At 44.4% G+C, this 19,353-nt stretch overlaps 2 protein-coding genes across 3 annotated transcripts in view; both read right to left on the bottom strand.

Moving 5' to 3' along the window:
• Nr2c1 (nuclear receptor subfamily 2 group C member 1) overlaps positions 1 to 10,674 on the bottom strand; it is a 52,556-nt gene extending 41,882 nt beyond the window's left edge. Inside the window, exons 1-2 of one of the 2 annotated variants that reach the window (XM_038314679.1) lie at positions 10,492 to 10,674; positions 1,466 to 1,536 (exon numbers count right to left, since the gene is read on the bottom strand). In XM_038314679.1, coding sequence (XP_038170607.1) covers positions 1,466 to 1,519 — 54 coding nt within the window. In that variant the 5' untranslated portion in view covers positions 1,520 to 1,536; positions 10,492 to 10,674. Of the gene's footprint in view, positions 1 to 1,465; positions 1,537 to 10,021; positions 10,290 to 10,491 lie in introns of those variants that run through there. The other variant, XM_038314680.1, reaches the window with a different exon arrangement.
• Positions 10,675 to 13,416: 2,742 nt separating this feature from the next.
• Positions 13,417 to 19,353, bottom strand: part of Fgd6 (FYVE, RhoGEF and PH domain containing 6) — a 121,653-nt gene continuing 115,716 nt past the window's right edge. Inside the window, exon 21 of the mRNA XM_038314827.1 lies at positions 13,417 to 17,596. Within this exon, the coding sequence (XP_038170755.1) occupies positions 17,560 to 17,596 (37 nt within the window). The 3' untranslated portion in view covers positions 13,417 to 17,559. The remainder of the gene's footprint in view (positions 17,597 to 19,353) is intronic.

Below are 19,353 nucleotides of genomic sequence, written 5' to 3'. Positions count from 1 at the left end.
GAAACCACTTAAGAAAACAGGTATGATGTCTCATGAAGTCATAAACATTCTAATCTTTTTTCTTACAATTAATCATTTTGTCCACTATTATTTATACCTAGTCTGGCCTTGAACTTGAGATCCTCCTGCCTCTACCTCTTGAGTTCTGGGACTGTAGGCATGTGCCAGTAGCCTGACAGGTAAATTAATAATTTTTATAGGTACTAATATCCTGAGGAAGACTTATTTTTATTACATTATTACATTACTATAATCATAAGACTTACTTATATGAAGTAGTCGAACCTTATCAACCATAACATAGTATGGTTATGATACACTTGACTGAACTATGGGGATATTTGTTTTAACAAACTATCCTATCCTAGTTATTATTATCTTATTATTGTGCATGTGTGTATGTGTGTGTGTGTATGTGCACATACGTGTGCACAAGAGAACTGCATGTGTGTGGTGGTCAGAGGACACCCCTGTGGAGTTGCTTCCTTCCTTCCACCTTTCTGTGGGTCCCAGGACTTGAACTCACGTCACCAGGCTTGCTCAGAAATGGCCTCTACTTGCTAAGCCACCTCAAGGGTCTGATCCAGTTATTACAATCAGACCTTAAACCAACTTCCCTGGATTATACTGCAGATCTGGACTGAGCCTGCTTATTTTCAGCATTTTAAGTTTTGTGCATTTACTTGCGTGAGTGTGCACGTGTGTGCATATGTACATACATGCACTCCATAGCGTGCAAACCCTTAATGTGCATGTGGAGGGAAAGGACACCTTCAAGAGTTCTCATTCCTCCTCACCATACAGGTTCTGGGGACCCAACTCTGGGCATTAGATTTAGTGGCAGGCGCCATCTCCCTGGTCCCTGAGACTGGTTGTCATGGGTGCTATTGCACAGCAGGGCCCATCTCTCTTTCCCACAGGAAATGGAAGCCAGGGAAGGTCACTAAGAGGCAGCGTTGTGCTTTCTGATGCTTGCTTCTGGGGCCTGATGTGTCCCAGTGTTTTTAATCTCTTCAAAAATAACCATGTCAGATGTGGTCAAAATAGTCCAGACCGAAGAGACAAAATTAACCGTGTCTATGGGAGTAACATGTCACAAACTGGATAAAATCCCCAAAATGTATGCTATATCATGGCTACTTTTCAGAAAAAAAAAAAAAAAAAAAAAAAGATGTAGTCATTTAAGACTGGCCTCAGATTTCCCGATCCCCAAACAACATTCCCTGATCAGATCCCCTCCTACTCTTTATTAGCTTTTCATTTATTTCTATAAACATTTAGTCTATGTGTGTTCCACAGCCCTGTACAGATTAAAGTCATACTACTCACCATAATCTACTGCCTTATTTAACTCCTTCTCACCACACAGAGAAGCTGTCTGAAAGCTGGGCTATCTTCCACCCCGTACTTTCTAGCATAAACGAAAGCTCAGTGGGTCAGCAGATGACCTGGGGACCAGACCTACCTCACCCGTCTGATGTTCAATAAGCTGATGTGCGATTTCTTCTACAGTCGCCATGATCTAACTCAAAATATCTGCCAAAGATGAAAAGAAAAACCTTTTTACAATTATACACATAATACCTAGTGAAGAATTTGTAAGTGGAATTATATGCCGCCTACAATTTTCTTTTAGGTAATTCCAGTTGAGGTAGTGGGGTGTGTGAGGGACCAGACCGGTGGTTCTCAATGTTTCCAGCACTACAACCCTTAAACACAGCGCCTCATGTTGTGGTGACCCCCAGCCATAAAATTCTTCTCGTTGCCACTTCATAGCTCTAACTTTGCTACTGAGATAGGTCGCAATGGTAAGGATCTGATATGCAGGAGATCTGATACGCCACACCTGTGAAAGGGTTGATCAATGCCCCCAAAAGGGTTCTGACCCACAGGTCGAGAACCACTGTATTAGCCAAAATAAGATCGGCTGTGTACTAGCAATGAACATACTGTCAGCCAAGGGAGGTACATGCTGGGGGTTCATGTAACTACTCTGTTTTTGTATACTCAGTCCTATGTTGTAAAAAGCTGCTCTTAGAAGTCACATGCTATTATATGGAAACACCAGTGCCTAAAGTAGGACGCTTCCTGTGACCTGCTATTTATTGGTCAGGGAGGTCTCTGAGACCCACAGACTATACAGGCAATTGCTGCTGCTGCTGCTGGCTGTCCACGAGAACTAGACGGTATGGCCCCACTGCTCTGGTCACAGGACGTAAGAGAAATGAGGCTGGAACTGTGCTGGAAGCTTCTTTCCTGCTGGCTAGCCTTCAGTGCTAGGTGTTGTGCGGGCTGGGGGATTGTTACCTATAGTTGTACATAGCTGTAGGTTTTGAGATGTGACATTACTGACCTGATAATTAAAATGTCCCCATCGGGACAAACAGGTAGCAAGTCTGTTGTGGCCATAATCAAGTGCTCTCTGCTACGACCTGAGGCCTGCGTCACAGCGGTCTAGTACTGTAAACACAGTAAGAAGCCCATGGCTGGAAGGGCCAGGGTAGAATAGCATGCAGAGATCACCAGGACACTGCCGAAGATCTAGCCCCCTGAACAAAGGTGTTTGATTTCCTCCTGCCACTGTGAAGTTATAAGCCATAATTCCTCTACCTTCATGCGAACATGATTAAGCCGGGGAGAGTTCCATCGTAGAATGCTTGCCTAACGTGCCAGAAGAGGCCGGAGTTCAATTTACAAAAACACAAAAGCAGCAAGCATCCAAAACAAGAACAACTCTCCCTTTCAAATCCAGCTTCTGATGACTTTAACATTGTCTGTTTTAATACCGCCACCAACCGAGGCTTACATTAAGTCCTTTCTGGTCCTCGAGGACAGCCAGATTATAACCAGCTAGTTTTCAAGTGGTGGACCTCAAAGTCCAATACGATTTATCTAATTGCAACTTCAAAAAAAAATTAGTTTTATTTGTGTGACTGTGTGCACGTACATGTGTGGAGGCCAGCAGAGGGCACGCGTGTCCTCCACCATCACTGTCTATCCTTTGAGTGGGGGGTCTTCCCTTGAAGCTGGGGCTCATGTTTTCTTGGCAAGGCTTGAAGACGGCAAGTCCCACTAATGCCCTGTCTCTGCCTGCAAGCTATCTCTCCAGGCCCTACTTTACTATTTTGCAAAAGACCCAACAAATAGATTTACTATGACCCATCTTCCCAATATTCATCACAGTCTGGTTTTTATCTACGGGATTTGGGCTGTCATTTGCTAGAGTTTACATTCTAGCTGTACAGAATCCCAGTTCTTGCAGTGTACTGTGCTTCCTCATCCTTGATAACGGCTTTTCTCTTCACTCAGAATGTCACACACTCATCAATATATGTGCTCAAGAATGCACAGAAAAGAAGACAAAACAGGCATTTTTCTTCTTTAAAATTTTTATTATGTGCACATACTTAGATTTGTGCGCAGGAACGAAGATGTCTGGAGGACAGGTGTCCGGTGCCTTGCAGATGGAATGACAGGCAGTATTGAGTTGCCCAGTGTGGGTGCTGGGAACTGAACTCGGGTCCCCCAGGAAAAGCAGTCAATGCTCTTAACTGCTGAGTCATCTCTCCAGACTTGTTTTTAAAGGTAGGGTCCCAGGTGGCCCTGGCTGCTTTGAACTTGTTATGTAGCTAAGGATGACCATGAACTCCTAACCCTCCTGCTTCTATGTATTAGAATTACAGACAAGGGCCAACATATTCTACAGACTGTTGATGGCTTAAACTATTCTACCTTCCCAGAGAAGTAATTTGGCACTGTGCATCAAAAACGTTAAATTGCTTATTTTTAGCACCGGAGGCCAAGTCCCAGTTTCAAGTTCTGATCAGTCTGTTAAAGAGTGCTAGGATTCAGAATTGTAACCCCAAACTATAACAGCAACTAAGTGCACATGCTATTATATAATGTCCTTATTACCTGAGGCTGTTTCTTCAGAAATAAGACAGTCAATACCATCTCTGCAAAGGATGGAAGTGAAAATACTCCTGTGGCCGATGTCTGTAGCGGGTACTGAGCGGGCCATTCAGGTTAGCAAAATGAATGACATACTAAGTGAGCATAGGACACTGAGAACACGGCTATCCCAAGACTTAGCAAAATCTTACAGAAGAGACAACTCAATTAGTCATTGAAGGGTTATGTATCTTTCTTTATTAGGCCGAGGTAGAAAGCCACCAGCATGGGGATGAGGGCTGGAGAGAAGGATGCTTTTCCAAAGGACCTGGGCTTGATTCCCAGCACCCTCAGTTCCAGGGCACCCAACCCCCTCTTCTGGTCTCTGTGGTCATGAAGCATGAAGATGGATCACAGACACACATGCAGGCGCAATACCCATACAGATGAGATGAAATCTGAAAAGCGTAAGGATGCTCCGTTTGCCACTCTTAACTTTGATCTCTCTCGTACAATCTCCTCGACCGTTTCTTTTCATCCTGTCCATACGAATGGTTGAATTAACAAAAAACCAGGCAGTTTCTTAAACTATGGGTCTCTATTCCACACAAGATCATGTAAGGGAGTCATCACAAATCTAGCAACAGCAAAAGGTTTCTAAATGTGTAAGGACCAAAAGTGAACTCAGAATCAAATACACAGTAAATCCAAGGTGTTGCTGGCAGCACAGGTCCACCCGAATTGTATGGAGCCACGTCACTGCGACCTTTGCTTTAAACACAGAACACGTTCACATTGTGCAGAACCTGCTTTCTTGACCTATGACACCATGAACTCTGCCCGAAACTCCTCAGCTCAGACTACCAGGTGCTCTGAAGGTTCTTTCCCTGATACGAACTTTTCAGTTCTTAAAGAAACAGAAGGGTTTAATTACAGAAAACGATTATGTAATTATTATAAAAAAGATTTCCTAATATTTCCCTGCTGTCTTTCTTCACTGCCTAATTATCAAATTAGCACTCTGGTAGTTTGAAGGAGAATGGCCCCATAGGCTCAGAAGTTTCCAGTTGGTGGAATTGTTTGGGAGAGACATGCAGATATGGCCTTGCTGGAGGAACTGTGTCTCTGGGGTGGGTTTCTGAGGTTTCACAGCCCATGTGACCTCCAGTTAGCCCTCACGTGTGCACTCTCTCTCTGCCTTTTCGTTGCTGCCTCAACATGGAAACCCTCAGTTACCGCCCCAGCACCATGCTTGTTGTCACGATCATGGACTTTAGCCCTCTGGAAATATTAACCCTCAAATTAAATGTTTTTATTTTTCAAGACAGGGTTTCTCTATGTAGCCCTGGCTGTCCTGGAACTCGCTCTGTAGCCCAGGCTGGCTGCCTGCCTCCACCTACCAAGCACTAGGATTAAAGGCGTGCTAGACGGCCTCCCGGCTAAATGCTTTCTTTCATAAACTGCCTTGGTCATGGAGCTTTGTCTATTTGTTCAATAGAAAAATAAGGCAAATACATTTTTAGATGGTAGAAATTATAATATGGATTTTAAAACTGCTGTCATGGGGTCTGGAGAGACGGCTCAGCAGTTAGCAGCACACACTGGTCTCCCAGCACCCACAGCAAGTAACTCACAACTACCTGCAACTCTGGCTCCAGAGATCTGACACTTTCTTCTGGTCTCCATGGACACTTGCGCTCATGTGCTCTCCCCTCAACACATATACATATGATCAAATTTTTATTAAAATAATTATATATGTATACACACATATATACATACATTGGTTTATTGGTTTTTCAAGACAGTTTCTGTGCAGAGCCCTGGCTGTTCTGGAATTTGATTTGTAGGTCAGGCTGGCCTCAAACTAAGATCCACCTCCCTGTCTCCTGAGTACTGAGATTAAAGGCATGCACCCAGCATGCTTAGTTCATACAACATATTTTAATCATGTTTAATCCACTCTCCCAATTCTTCCCCACCTCCCTACATTTTTACTTATTTTTATTATTAGTATTATTTTGATTTTTTGAGAAGAGGTATCTCTGGGTAACCCTGATTGTACCAGAACTCACTCTGTAGACAAGGCTGACCTTAAACTAAGAGATTCACCTGCTTCTGCCTCTCAAGAGCTGGGATTAAAGGTGTATACCACTGTTTAGCTATAAAGAGCATTTTAAAAATTTAACCACAAGTGTAATTTCATAAGATAAAGTGTAGACTGAACTTTCTGTCCTGCCTGGTCCCACAACCATTCAGTATTAAATAAATACACAGAGGCTTATATTAATTATAAACTGTTTGGTCTATTAGCTCAGGCTTATTATTAATTAGCTTTTACAACTTAAATTAACCCATAATTCTTATCTATGTTTAGCTGTGTGGTTTGGTACCTTTACTCAGTAAGGCATTCTCACCTTGCTTCCTCTGTGTCTGGCTTGTAACTGAATCTCTTTCTTTTTCCCAGAATTCTCCTATGGTTGCCCCGCCTACATTTCCTGCCTGGTTACTGGCCAATCAGCGAGTTATTAAACCAATACGACCAATCTTTACAGTAAACAGAGCATTAACCCACAGCATTTTCCCTTTTCCATACTAGTATGCCATAGAAACCAAGTGGTGTATGCCTTTAATCTCAGCTGAGAGAGGAATATAAGACAGAAGGAGACAGCTCTCAGATACAGGCTCATTCTGAGATTCCTGGAGGCAGGATCGCCATTTCGGACTTACCAGTGGCTAGCTGTTTTGCTTTTCTGACCTTCAGGTTGAATCCCAATTTTTGTCTGTGGGTTTTTATTAATTATGCTACACTAAAGCTAGCATTTATTTTAAAAATTATAAGTGATATTCATTTATATTTTAGGACTAAGCTGTTTTTCAGGTATGGATAATTGTCTAACTCTTCCTAGCCATACTGTAGAATACCCAAATTGACAAGAAAAAAAAGTCCAATCATCTTTGCGATATAGATTTATTTCTAATATTCATGATGATGTGAAAAATAAATAACCCCAGCTTGATTTTTAATGAGGATTTGGGTGCAGAGACCATGAAAGCAGCCGAGTTGACACTTTATGCAACACACTGTAATAAACCAAAAGAATAATTTGAATGTTTCTTAAGATTCTTCAAATGAAGGGAGAAAAAAAGCTCTGAGAAATTGTTACTGTCAGTGAAAAGTATTTATTTGTATCCTACAAAGAGTCTTATACACTTGCAAAACCTGTGCATGTTACATATACAGTGGGTATATGTGCCACCATTAAAACATTAGCAGTGGCTCATAGGAAAGGGGGTTCATTAGTCAGGGCCTCTAAAGGAACAGAGCTAGTGATGAAATTCATGTCTCTTTACTCAACGGCGTTCTTTCCAACAGAATTTCCACAATTAATGTGACCAATTCCAGCAGTGTTTTACCAGGTTTAAGGAATGTTAAAGTTGGTAATTCAGCGAGATAGCACAACCAGTATTTCTAACATGGTCTAGTAGCTAGTTTAAGATATGTTTAGGAAGGAAGCATACTTGAAAAACTGTTTTTGCTGCCCCGTGCAAGGGCACACAGGCTGGAGAGACAGTAATCTTAACGTCAATGGATTTTTTTTTTTTTTATGAATGAAAGTTCAAGGCTAAAAGCTTTTGTTAAGTTTCTGCATGGATGCTGCTGGAGAAACTGTAGGGGAGAACGTCGGCTTGTAGCAGAAATCAAAGTTTGCAGAAACAAATGTACTTTTACCCACTGAAGGAGGTGCCTGTGATGTGGGATTCCCCTAAGTATGCTGTGAACATGTTTTATTACCATTGGTTAATAATGAAGCTGCTTTGATCTATGGCAGAGCAGAACAGAGCTAGGCAGGAAAACTAAACTGAATGCTGGGAGAAAGAAGGTGCAATCTGACAGACACCACTTAGCTGCCAAAGGAGAAAGACACGGGAACTGGTAAGTAGGCCACAGCCTTGTGGTGAGAACATAGATTAATAGAAATGGGTTCATTTAAGATGTAAGAGCTAGCTAGGAACATGCCTGAGCCACCGGTCAAACAGTGTTGTAATTAATATAGTTTCTGTGTGATTATTTAAGTCTAGGCAGCCAGGAAACCAACACACAATCTCCATTTACACGCCTGTAGCCAAAAGGCACAGAGTCAGTTGTGCTGGGCAGCCCTGTTCATTCAGGATCTGTGATGCTGTGAGCTTGTCTGTTTTCCAGTACTGGCAAACAGGCTCTGCCTGCAGAGCTTCACAGCAAGCAGAGGTGGCTCTTAAGATAGTCAAGGTCAAAGGTCACTGAAACTGAACGATGACGCTACGTCCTTGATGGAGCGTAAGTCTGATCTGGTTCATTTTTTTCCATAATGATTTATGGCTCTCAAAACAGTTGTCATATTTTTTTTTTAAAAATCCATTGACTTGAATATGTTGCTTCAAGGAAGTAACTGGGATATATTTATGTTAAAAGATAAAATTGAAAGTTTTACTAAAAAACTAACATGAAAAAACAGGGCGAAAACTTGCTCTATAGAGATGTTTATAGTAGAGATTTTTTTTTTAAATTAAAAATAACCTCCTCAGGCAGGAAAGATGGCTCCAGGGCTGAGAGCACTTGTCCTTCCAAAGACCTAAATTCCGTTCCTCCACCTGCACGGTGGCTCACCAGCTCCTGGTGCCCCAGTTCCAGAAGATCTGACACCTCTGCTGCCCCTGAGGGCACTGTACGCCCTGGACACATACTGCAGGCAAAACATCCATACACATATACTAATGGAGAGTCCCCTCCCCAGAAAAACACAAGTTCACATTCCTTTAAATTCCAATGCTATATGTCAAATGTCAAGGTGTTTACAAAGCACAAAGTTGGTCCAAGGAATTCCCTATGAAGGGATCCCCGAGGTAAAACTTCAGCAGTTCCTCATGCTGAACAGAAAACATGGAATCCAATGACCTCAACACTCCCACCTTAATCTCCTACTTCACCTCTGAGACCCAGCTCAAATTCCACTTTACACACTATTTTTGGATGATCCAGCATAGACTGTGTACAAGAAGAGTTGACTGGGATTCAAGAACAGACTTCTATGAATATCTAAAGTTTTTGAACAGAGGCCCATTTTTCTAGAGACAGTTTTAAAAGATTGTAGTGTGGGGGGGGGGCACAGAGGGTCTTAAAGTGTTATAAGTTTGTCTTGGCCATCACTGGAGTGGGAATTACATACTTCATCACATCCACACTAGATACACAGGGTTTGTTGCCATGGTTTTGTCCCCTCAAAACCTTTCAACTGTTTTACACTGAATGATGAAACCAGTTACATTTATTGGCACCATGTGTGCTTTCCTTTTGTTTTTGTGGTAACGGATACACGTATCTTCATTAATGACAAGGAAAGCAACATTAAAACAGCTTTTGTAAACCAGAGTTCTGAGGCTCTGAGGAAACAGTACAGAAGCCTGACCCAGACACATGAACTTTGGTGACGGCCACCCTTCCACCACAAGCCTCTGGAGTGACAGCAAATAGAAAAATTACATTGTATCCAAAGGTTCAAGACACACCCAAAGGTTAGAGGACCTATTGATCCAAAGGACATACCACCTTTCCTTTATCTTCTGCAGGTCTTCTGGGGTTTGGATACACAGCTTCTAAGTCAGCCTGGCCTGGAATGCCAGGCCATCTTTGGTGCCCCAGTCTCCAGAGGACTAGGATTACAGGTGTGCTTCATCAGCCTGGCTCCTACGGGTCATCCAACGTTTTCTTCATCAATATTAAATGGTCCACAATAAATTCCCACTTTCCTCACCTTCCTGGAATCTCCCCTAATTTACTTGAATTTCTACCCCCCAAAACTTACAATTCCTAAAACATGCTCCCAAAACGATTTTCTTTTCATCTTGGTAGTTTGAACAGAACAGAACAATAATCTCTTTCCAAATTTACCAAAGCGGACACAAAGTTTAAAAACAATCACCCAACCGGGTAAACAAGCAGACACTGTTTAAAACAAGGAAAAACCCCTCCCTCAAAGTCTAAGGCGTACTTTTAACTTCCAAGGGGTGGGAAAAGCCCTAAGAGGATTTAACTTCAAGTCTTTTTTTTTTTTTGCTTGTCCTTTCCAACTCAGGCTGACCTACTTACTGAAGGGTAAGGGACAACCTGGCCATATCCGCCCTTCACAAGATGCCATCTGCAGGAACTGGAGACAGGACTCTTAACAAAAGGGCTACCGGGCGCTCTGCTGTGCCCAGGGCATGAGATACCGTGGGCCACCTTTCCTCCTAGACACGATCGCAGGGGCAGCTCGTCCCCTCGCTGGAAGAAGAGTCAAGTGCGGGCGGAGGGCGACGTCCGTAGCGCCGGGGTCCGCGGCCCGCCGCTCCCCGCCCAGCACCCACCACGCGCACAGCCCCGGGGCGGAGGAAGCGGCGGCGAGACGGAAGCGTTCCCCGCGGGTGAAAGGTCACCGTCCCGCCCGGGCTCCCGCGGCTTCGGGCGGTCCGCTCACCTCCCGGACACTCGGTGGGCGGACCGGGCGCTCGCACACTCGGGCGCTCGGGCCCCCCGGGGCCGCGACACTTGGCGGTTGAGCCGTCCCGTACCCGACTTACCCCTCCCGCCGCGGCGGCCGCTGGGCTGCAGAGAGCTGACGCGAGGGGGACCCGAGGCCGAGGGGGTACAAGGGGAGCTTTCTGGGTTTGTGGATTTGGGGGTGGGGGTCAGAGTTCGTGACCCCTCCCTCGGCTCGGCGGTGCACGGTGCTCTCGGCGCCTGCGCGGTAGCGCGGTGGAGCAGCGGCCAGCGGCGGTGACGTTCCCAGGGTGAAGCCGAGGGCCCCGGAGTCCAGCGGCGGTTCTGGAAGTCGATTGCCCCCTGCAGGTGTGGAGGGAGACCGCCGCCGCCGCCGCCGCTGCCGCGTGTCGGTCAGATGTCCTGCATCTTAGATGCAACTCTGGCGCGGGCCTCCGCGGGCACTTGCAGCCCATGTGCACATACCCTAACACATATGACTAGAAATCAATGACAACCGAGGGCTGGAGAGATGGCTCGTTGGTTAAGAGTACTTGTTGCCCCTCCAGAGAACTCGGTTTGATTCCCAGCACCTGTAGGACCGATCGGCCACAACCTTCTGTAACTCCGGTTCCGTTGGATTTGGTGCCCTCTTCTGGTGCACAAACACATGTGCAGGTCAAATACCCTACACTCAAAGTAAAAATCTTGCAAGAAAGAAGAAAAAGACAAGTCTTTTGAAACAGGGCCTGTTGGAAACCCAGTCAGGTGTTTTGTTTTTTAGTTAGGTTTTTTTTCCTGTTTGTTTGGTTTTCTTTGGAACCTGTCATGGAACTCGTGCTGTAGACCAGGCAGCCTCCAACTCACAGAGATCCACCTGCCTCTGCCTCCCGAGTGGTGGGATTAAAGGCCTGCGCCACCAACACCGGCCCAGACAGGTCTTTTAACTCGTGATCCTCCTGTCTTTCTCTCCAGTGCCGCAGGATTTTGGTTTTTTTAATATGGGTGTTTTACCTGCGCTGCATGCCTGTGCACAAGCATGCCCGGTGCTGGTATAGACCATCAGATCCTCTGGATCTAAAGTTACAGATGGTTTTGAGTGGCCATAGGGGTGCTGGAAATTGAACCTGGGTCCTCTTAACTGTTGAGCCATCTCTCCAGTCCCTTAAAGGATGTTTTGAGTAATAATAACCTAATCGGTTTGGGATCGATGCCTTTACTCTCTAGAAAACTGGACTTTGTTTTATAGGCACTCTCTCAGATTATAGAGTAAACTATTAGCTAAGGAGTCTGGGTAGAACCCGGTCATATACAACTTCCCAGCAACAGAGAACAAGCTGAGGCAAAATCGCGTCAAACTGTATTTAGTTTGGGCTGATTTAGTGAAGGGCAAGAACACACCACTGTGTATGTTACCTTCTTAACAGTTCCTGGTGGTCAGTAAAGATTTGTAAAACGAAAGGTCACTGATGGAAGGAACATCACGTCCTGGCAGGTCACCTGTGGCAAAAAGCTCTGCCCTGCATTCTAAGTACTGTGTGGTCCAGACATTAAAAAGTGAGCTGGAAATTTCCTTTGCATCTAGATAAGCTCTATAGAAAAGCAGCCAGATTCAGAGCAGAATTCCCAGTTGGGACGGGGGACTAAGACTTTGTTGTGCTGGGCAGAATAATTGTTGTCCCCTGTTCCTGGTCCCTCATGCCTGTAATCCCAGCACTTGGGAAGCAGAGGCTGGAGGAACAGCAGCTCAAAGCCATCCATTGTTGGGAGCTGCAGACCCCTCGCCATTTGACTTCCTTTGCCTGCTGGAGTGAACTGAGCAAAACAACTTGTTTACCTGTGCCTGCAGCTGCTCTGAGCACGAGACCCTGATGGCAGGGAAGTGGGTTCTGATGAGGCCTGCAGCTGAAAGATCCCGAGATCTGGGGCATGACTATCAGTTAAAGATCCCTATATAAGCTGCCCCTGAGCACAATAAAGTTGGCATTCTTGTCTCAACGATGACGCGTGTCCCTGTGTCTCTGTCTGTGTGTGTATGTTTTTAAGTCTTCTGCCTAGTTCCTGGCTCACATACCAACCTGTAGTAGCATGGGCACTACAATCTATGGCTACAGTTTGAAGGTAACCTGGGCTACATCTTTAAAAAAAAGTGTTGCCATTTTCCAATGGAATGAAGGATTTAGACATAGACAAGGGACATGCAGCCTTCCCTAGCAATTAGAACCGTTTCATACTTAGTTCTCTGAGAGTCCGCCTCTACCTTTTAGTGTTGTTTGGTTTGGCCACAACACAACCCTCCCAATATATCCTTAAGTTGGTCTCAAATGTGTAAACTATGAAAGCATGCTGGGTTCAAGGGAAAAGGCACTTGTCATGTTTTCTTTATTCTCAGTGCTTAATACACATGGCCAAAGGATGCTTTTTCCAGTAAATGTACTTAAGTCGCAAGAAGTTGATTTATTAAAACTTGGGCAGGGCGCAATGGCTCATGCTTGTAATGCCTACTTCGTAGGGTGAGGCAGGGACATTCCTATGAATATTAGGCCAGGGTGAGATCCTGTGTCAAAACTAACCAAATAAATCAGTCTTGGTAACATAAACCACATTAGGAACATTACTGTAGGGGACGTGTCTCCCTTGGTCAAACTTTAGCAACAGGGTGCTAGTGAGGTTCACCTTAAAGGTACAGCTTAAAAGACTTCATTAAAGCTGGGCTTAGCAGCTCATGCCTATAATCCCAGTTACTAAAGAGGCTGAGGGGAAGGTCTGAAAACTGAAGGCCAGTTTGGACAACATGGTGTCAAAAATGAGTTTAAAAAAAAACTCTTAAGCCGGGCGGTGATGGCGCACGCCTTTAATCCCAGCACTCGGGAGGCAGAGGCAGGCGGATCTCTGAGTTCGAGGCCAGCCTGGTCTACAAGAGCTAGTTCCAGGACAGGCTCTAGAAACTACAGGGAAACCCTGTCTTGAAAAACCAAAAAAAAAAAAAAAAACCAAAACTCTAATAAGGGACTCCACACCAGCAGTAGATATTATAGTAAATTTATTTTGTATAAATTATAATACATATTAACATTATTTACAATGCTATTTTTATTTTATAAACTATATATGAACAGTAAGATACAAACCATTATCACTTTAAGTAAAAAAGTGTTTTGAGGAAAACATTAAAAGCCATTTAAAAAGTATTTTGAAACTGGTTCACACATACAGCAAGAGACTCCATGAGAGGGAATGGTGTCTCCCTCCATTCCTCACCCCAAAGGAGAAGAAATATTTTTATACTTTTTTTTAAAAAAGCTACTACCTTTATTTTTTATTTTTTTCTAGAAGGCAAGTTTACCATCAGAACCACAGCCGTCACTGCAGTGTAGTAAAAAACTTGTTTCCCTTCTTAAGATTCTGTCCTAGAAGTAACTAGAAAAAACACCATAGATTGTCGTTTAGAAAATAACATTAAAAGTGGCATAGGCTCCAGAGTATGTGGACTAAAGATACTTTTTAGGAGCCTGTAGAAGATACTCAACAAGCAAACGTCTATCCGCTGCGTGTAAGGCATTGTTAGGATGTGTGGTAAGCCTCCAGGGGACAGAGCATGGTAAGAAGGATGCCAGTCGGTTTAAGAACTGAAGATACAGGACACAGGAATGAGAGCATCTAGTCTAAAGGAGAGGAGGGGAAAAGGACCCCATCAATGAAGTGTCAGATAACAAGAAAAGGGAGCCGTGCTGATTGACATGAGGAAGGGAGCTATGAACGGAGAGAGTTGGAGTGCATGGGATCAGAGGAGCTGCTCCATGCCAAACTGGGAGAGCCACTGAAGCCTACAGGAAAAGCATTAGATCGGAATTCTGCTTTAGGCAGATCGCTTTGGCAAGGTTTAAAACAGACCACACAAAGGAGGCACTGAAGTCAGAAAACAGAATTGGTTTTCTAGATATGGGATTGAACCCGGGCCTCATATATGGGAGGCAGGTGGTGTGCCACTGTGCGGTGCCCCCAGCACTGAGGGGAAGCGCTAGTGACCGCAAGGGCGATGTACCGGCAGGGAAACGAGGCTGGAAAGACATGAGGGACCAGGAGTCAGGTACTAGAGCCCCACGTGGTATCCTTTCGTACAGAAGATAACAGGCTTGGATGGAAGAAAGGTGAGTGTCAGTAAGGCCACCGACGTGGACTGCAGGATGGTGAGGAGAGTGGGCGCAAGAGCTGAGTTAGAATATGGGCTTTGGAGACTGTGTCAGTGGCAGCTGAGTCCGGTGACTGAGGCAGGGGCATGGTGAGGATGAGGCAGGGGAGCTGCCTTGGGGACCCCGTCCTCACTGTTTTCAGCTAAAGCTCCAGGGATCCAAGAGAAACGGATAGAATAAACACATTATCTATTCTTAAGGATCATATAGAACAATGAGATAGGAAATTCCAGCGATCTGACTACGAGGGGCGCAGTCCAAGACATATTCCCAAATGCTGTGATGACTACATCAGGGCGTCCTCCATCCCTATGGGGCCTACTAGATATTTTGCTAACAAAAGCATACTTTTGAGTCTTTGTCCTCTGACCCCATTTTAAAAAAGTGTTAGCAAGTAAAGAATCGAGCTTCTTACTGGAGAAAACTAGGGCCATTGGGGGAAAACAGAACGATGCTGGTAACATCAAAAACGGAAAGAGGTTCAGAGACAAGGGATAATGTAAAGAATGGCCTTTTCATTCTCTTAGGACGTGGGGGAAGGGGGGAGCTTCTGCATTCAGCTGCTGCAGACGGAGGGGCACTACTTAGGGATACTGAGAATATCACCTCTCCTAGCTCAGCCTGCCATCTGTGTCTGTGCTTAGGAGACAGCTGAGCAAGGTTTGAGGGCAGCACATGTCTGTGTGCTGAGCACCATTCTGGGGATCCACAGTCGAGATGTTCCAGACTGCACTGGTGTTGCTCACTGTTAAATGTCAGCGATGGATGTAGCTCATGGGTACAGTGTCTTCCCAGAGACTCTGGGTTCAAGAATACTTTCCAAAGTAGTCTTATGGCAAATTATAAATATTTGCCATTGAAAGAGTCAGGTTAAATAAATTATTGACCATATTTACTAGGTTATGAAGGGATCATGAGGGGTAGGGAATGCAGTCTCACTCCATATTTAGAATGTTTTTTTTGGGGGGGGGGCACTATCTGAGAGCTTGTATATTGTCTTTTCCAAAACTTTCCATAGGACTAAGCAATTGGCAATTATAATCCTATACAAATTTTCATTATATAAGAATTACTTTGTGCACTAACTTCTCTTTATATACATTTAGATTTTGAAGAGATTCTTGATTCAGAATACTTGCTAATACTTCTTAGACTTTTTGAGGCTCATGAGCAAATCTTAAAGAGGTTGAGAATTCAAAGAGGGTAAAAGGCGGAAGAAATATAAACTATAAATTACCCTGGTCTTCGAAGGAATGCACTACACAAATCACACAGATGTTTACATGGAAAAAATTTATGTGATCCAACTAAAATAAGTTGCAAAGGATAGATTCACCTCCCATGACAAGGAAGGTTGCATGTGGGGTTCTATGAGATTGCACAGTGCTTCAAATTATGCCATAGCCAGAAACAGCCGAGAAAAACGACATCTGTTACCTCAGGCCTAGATTATCTGTAGCAAGAGGCATCCAAAAGGCCTTGTGAATGTGTTCAAAATGAAAAAAAAAAATAGTATTTAGGATATACTTTCCAACTTTTGACATCACACTAAATTAAAAATCATATATAAAGAACCAGAAATCTCTTGCAGAATTAAAAATCATATATAAAGAACCAGAAATGTCTTGCATCCTTTAATGTAATAGTCTATAGATAAGCCTGTGTTTTAGCTGACAGTTTAAGCTCAGCCAACAAAATATTTAAACACTGGAACAGTTTCGAGCGTGTTAGCTTCGTTCTGCTGCTGCTGAATCATCAAGGCTATGTGCAAGGGGGTTTACATGTTAGACAGGAAGTGGGCCAGAATCAAGAATATGAACCTTCCCTAGTGAGGGACACTGACTGGCAGAGCCCAGTGTGGACATGGGTGCTGAGGTGGGACAATGGGTGGGGACAGCCTGGGTCTCAAAGGAGACAGAGGGTGAGAGGAAGAGGGAATTCTGAAAGTCAAGGGGAACAAATCAGAGTTGCATAAAATTCCCTTTAAAAAATGTGACTGATTTCAGATCACTTTAAAAATACACGTTATAGAAAATATAACATCCTTTTAGATATAAATAACACCAATGACTTGGGCTCTGAACTCTTAAGAATAGTAGGGGATTCTGGGTGACACGTTCCCCCGCAATATTCTGGCTTTTCATCACGGAGCTTGGAGGCACACATATGTAATCCCGCACTTGAGAGGCCGAGCAAGTGAATCCCAGGCTAGTGTAGGTTACACAATGACCTCCAGGGCAGCCTGGACTCCAGAGTGAGCCTCTGTCTCAGAAAACCAAGAAAAAAAAATCACATTTACACTGAACTGGCAGTTTTACAGAGCAAGCACGGTGGAGCAGGCCTTTAGTTCCAGCTCCTCAGAGGCTGAGGCAGAAGACCGCAGCTCAAGGTTTGCCTGAGCTACACAGTTATCAGTACAGACGGCTGGGATTTCACTTCACAGTTACTGAGGTAGAAGCTTGCTATGTGGATCTCTACTGCAATATAAAAATTTTCACCTAGGTTTATTTAGTGATACAAAAGTCTGCATTTTTACCAGCGATTTTGTAATTGCAGTTTCTACACCAAACATTGTATGGAAATTTGCTCCTTAATATGTGTGTTTTACTTGTAAAGACTTACCAACAGTGAGAGCGTCAGGATGGGAGGCAGAGACGACAGCATGGCCAGCACATCAGCCGTGTACAGCATACAGTATTACGGTAAGTCCGCGTCTCTAAACAGTGCTTTAGGGTTCAGTGTGAGTCTCAGAAACAATTCTGACCAGCAAGTAAACATCGGCATTTAATAAATAACACATGAAAACATCTTTAAGAACTGCATGTCCCTAAACAAAACAGTTGATCTCCTAACGGCTGAGGGTGGGTTATCTTGGCACTGTTCCTTTTTACATGCCTTCTGAAGGGCTCTGCCTCCATTCTGCTGAGCTGCGCCTCCACCTTGTCGGATCACAATGAGGAAATGAAGCCGACGCTGCTACAACACTGTGCCCTCCTGAAATGCTTCTATCCACCTGGCAAGGAGAGAGAGCTGTTAGACCCGGGACCCCTCTGAGTGGGCACAACCGCTGACTGAGATCTTTCCTGCGGACACAGGCATTCTTACACAGGGAGCCTCCCTTTGTTTGGTAATGCAATCCAGTATCTGGCCTGGAAAATGGGTTCTCTGTGACATCGCTATTTCATGTGTACATGTTTTAAAATGCCCCAGGATGAGTGAGAAGGCGCAGTAGATAAAGGCACTTGCCACCAAGTCTGACAACCCGAGTTTAGTCCCTGGGACCTACATGGGGGAAGGTGGGAACTGGCTCCTGCAGGTTATCCTCTGATCTCCACACTAATGTCACCTACACACATGTTAAGTGTGTGTGCACGTGTGCACACACATGTGTATTTACTGGGCTTCGGAAGGGATGTGTCAGCAAAGGCCCTTATCACGATTCCTTTCCTTTCTAGTATCTGACTCGGTGAGTTTTGGAAACTAGCTATGGATGTGTGCTTCCCCTTAACTCTATCAACCAAAATCCCCCTACTGGTCCCCTAAACCAAACTTGTTCTAAATTTCTCAATGAAATGGAACTGATCTGAGCTCAAGAATTTCCACACGACACAAAGCTTTCCACAGTCTCATAGAAGTTATCACAAATTTTCGAGTCTCCAGGTTTCATCTGGCAGGACACAGCTGTGGTCACTCAGAATATGCTTGTCTGTCTCCATTTGCTCTTTGCTACCCGGACTCCCTGGAACTCACTCCACCCTTCCGCTTACTAACAAATGACTTCTTACAGTGACAGATTACAGAAGAAAGGACTGGAGCAAGCCATCAGCATCTGAAATCACCACGTTTCACAGTAGCCTGTAACATAGTCAGCTCAAATTTCAAGGCAGAATTTCCAAAACTTCAGATTTTAGGTGCAGACAGCGTATGCTGTACTGCATCAGAACACCTTTACGAAGTCCCTCAGAGGCTGGAGGGATGCTCAACACTTAAGAGCACTGACAGCTCTAGATGAGCCAGGTTCAGCTCCCAGTACCCATATGGTGGCTCACAACCATCTGCATGTATCTCCAGCTCCAGAGGATATGATCATCTCTTCTGACCTCCACCAGGCACACAAGTGGTGCATAGACATACATGCAGGCAAACACCCAAACACACACACACACACACACACACACACACACACACACCCCAAATCAAATCTAATAAAACCTTGTCACAAATAAGCAATTTAATTCTCAACACCCAGAAGGCGTTATTTGGATAAAAAGCTGTCCATCGCTTCATACCCTAAAGCAGACGAAGGCAGGGGGAGTCTCTCAGAGTGTAGCACGGTGCCTGCTTGGTACTCAGGAACATAGGCAATTCTAGCACATTAACTCTTAACTGCCTGCAAACCTGCCCACCCTGCTAATCCTCAAAGTGCTCCCTTGTATCCCAGGCACTTAATTTTAAAGCCTGCTGAGAAAACATGGACACACGTATGCTCTCTGGGGTGGACTAAATCAGATGAGAGGAGAGGTGAGCCGAGCTACCTGCTCAGAGAGGGCCCTTCACGGGTACACACCTTTAGGTTAAACACCTAAAATTAACACCTCAAATTAAGATTTTCTCAACACCTCAAATTAAGATTCTTGCTGGAGTCCTGAAGAGACTGCTTGTGCCTTGACCATCTAAAACATACCTGTTTCCTCCTACTCAGTGTCTGGAAACAACTGTGAGTCTCTCAATGTGTTTGATTTTCCCTCATAGTTAGCCAGCAGATTTGTT

Source organism: Arvicola amphibius, chromosome 17 (genome assembly GCF_903992535.2).
Source record: "Arvicola amphibius chromosome 17, mArvAmp1.2, whole genome shotgun sequence".
Classification (NCBI taxonomy): Eukaryota; Metazoa; Chordata; class Mammalia; order Rodentia; family Cricetidae; genus Arvicola; species Arvicola amphibius.
The sequence above is the reverse complement of the archived record's forward strand: the minus strand, read 5'-3'. Positions and strand labels throughout refer to the sequence as shown.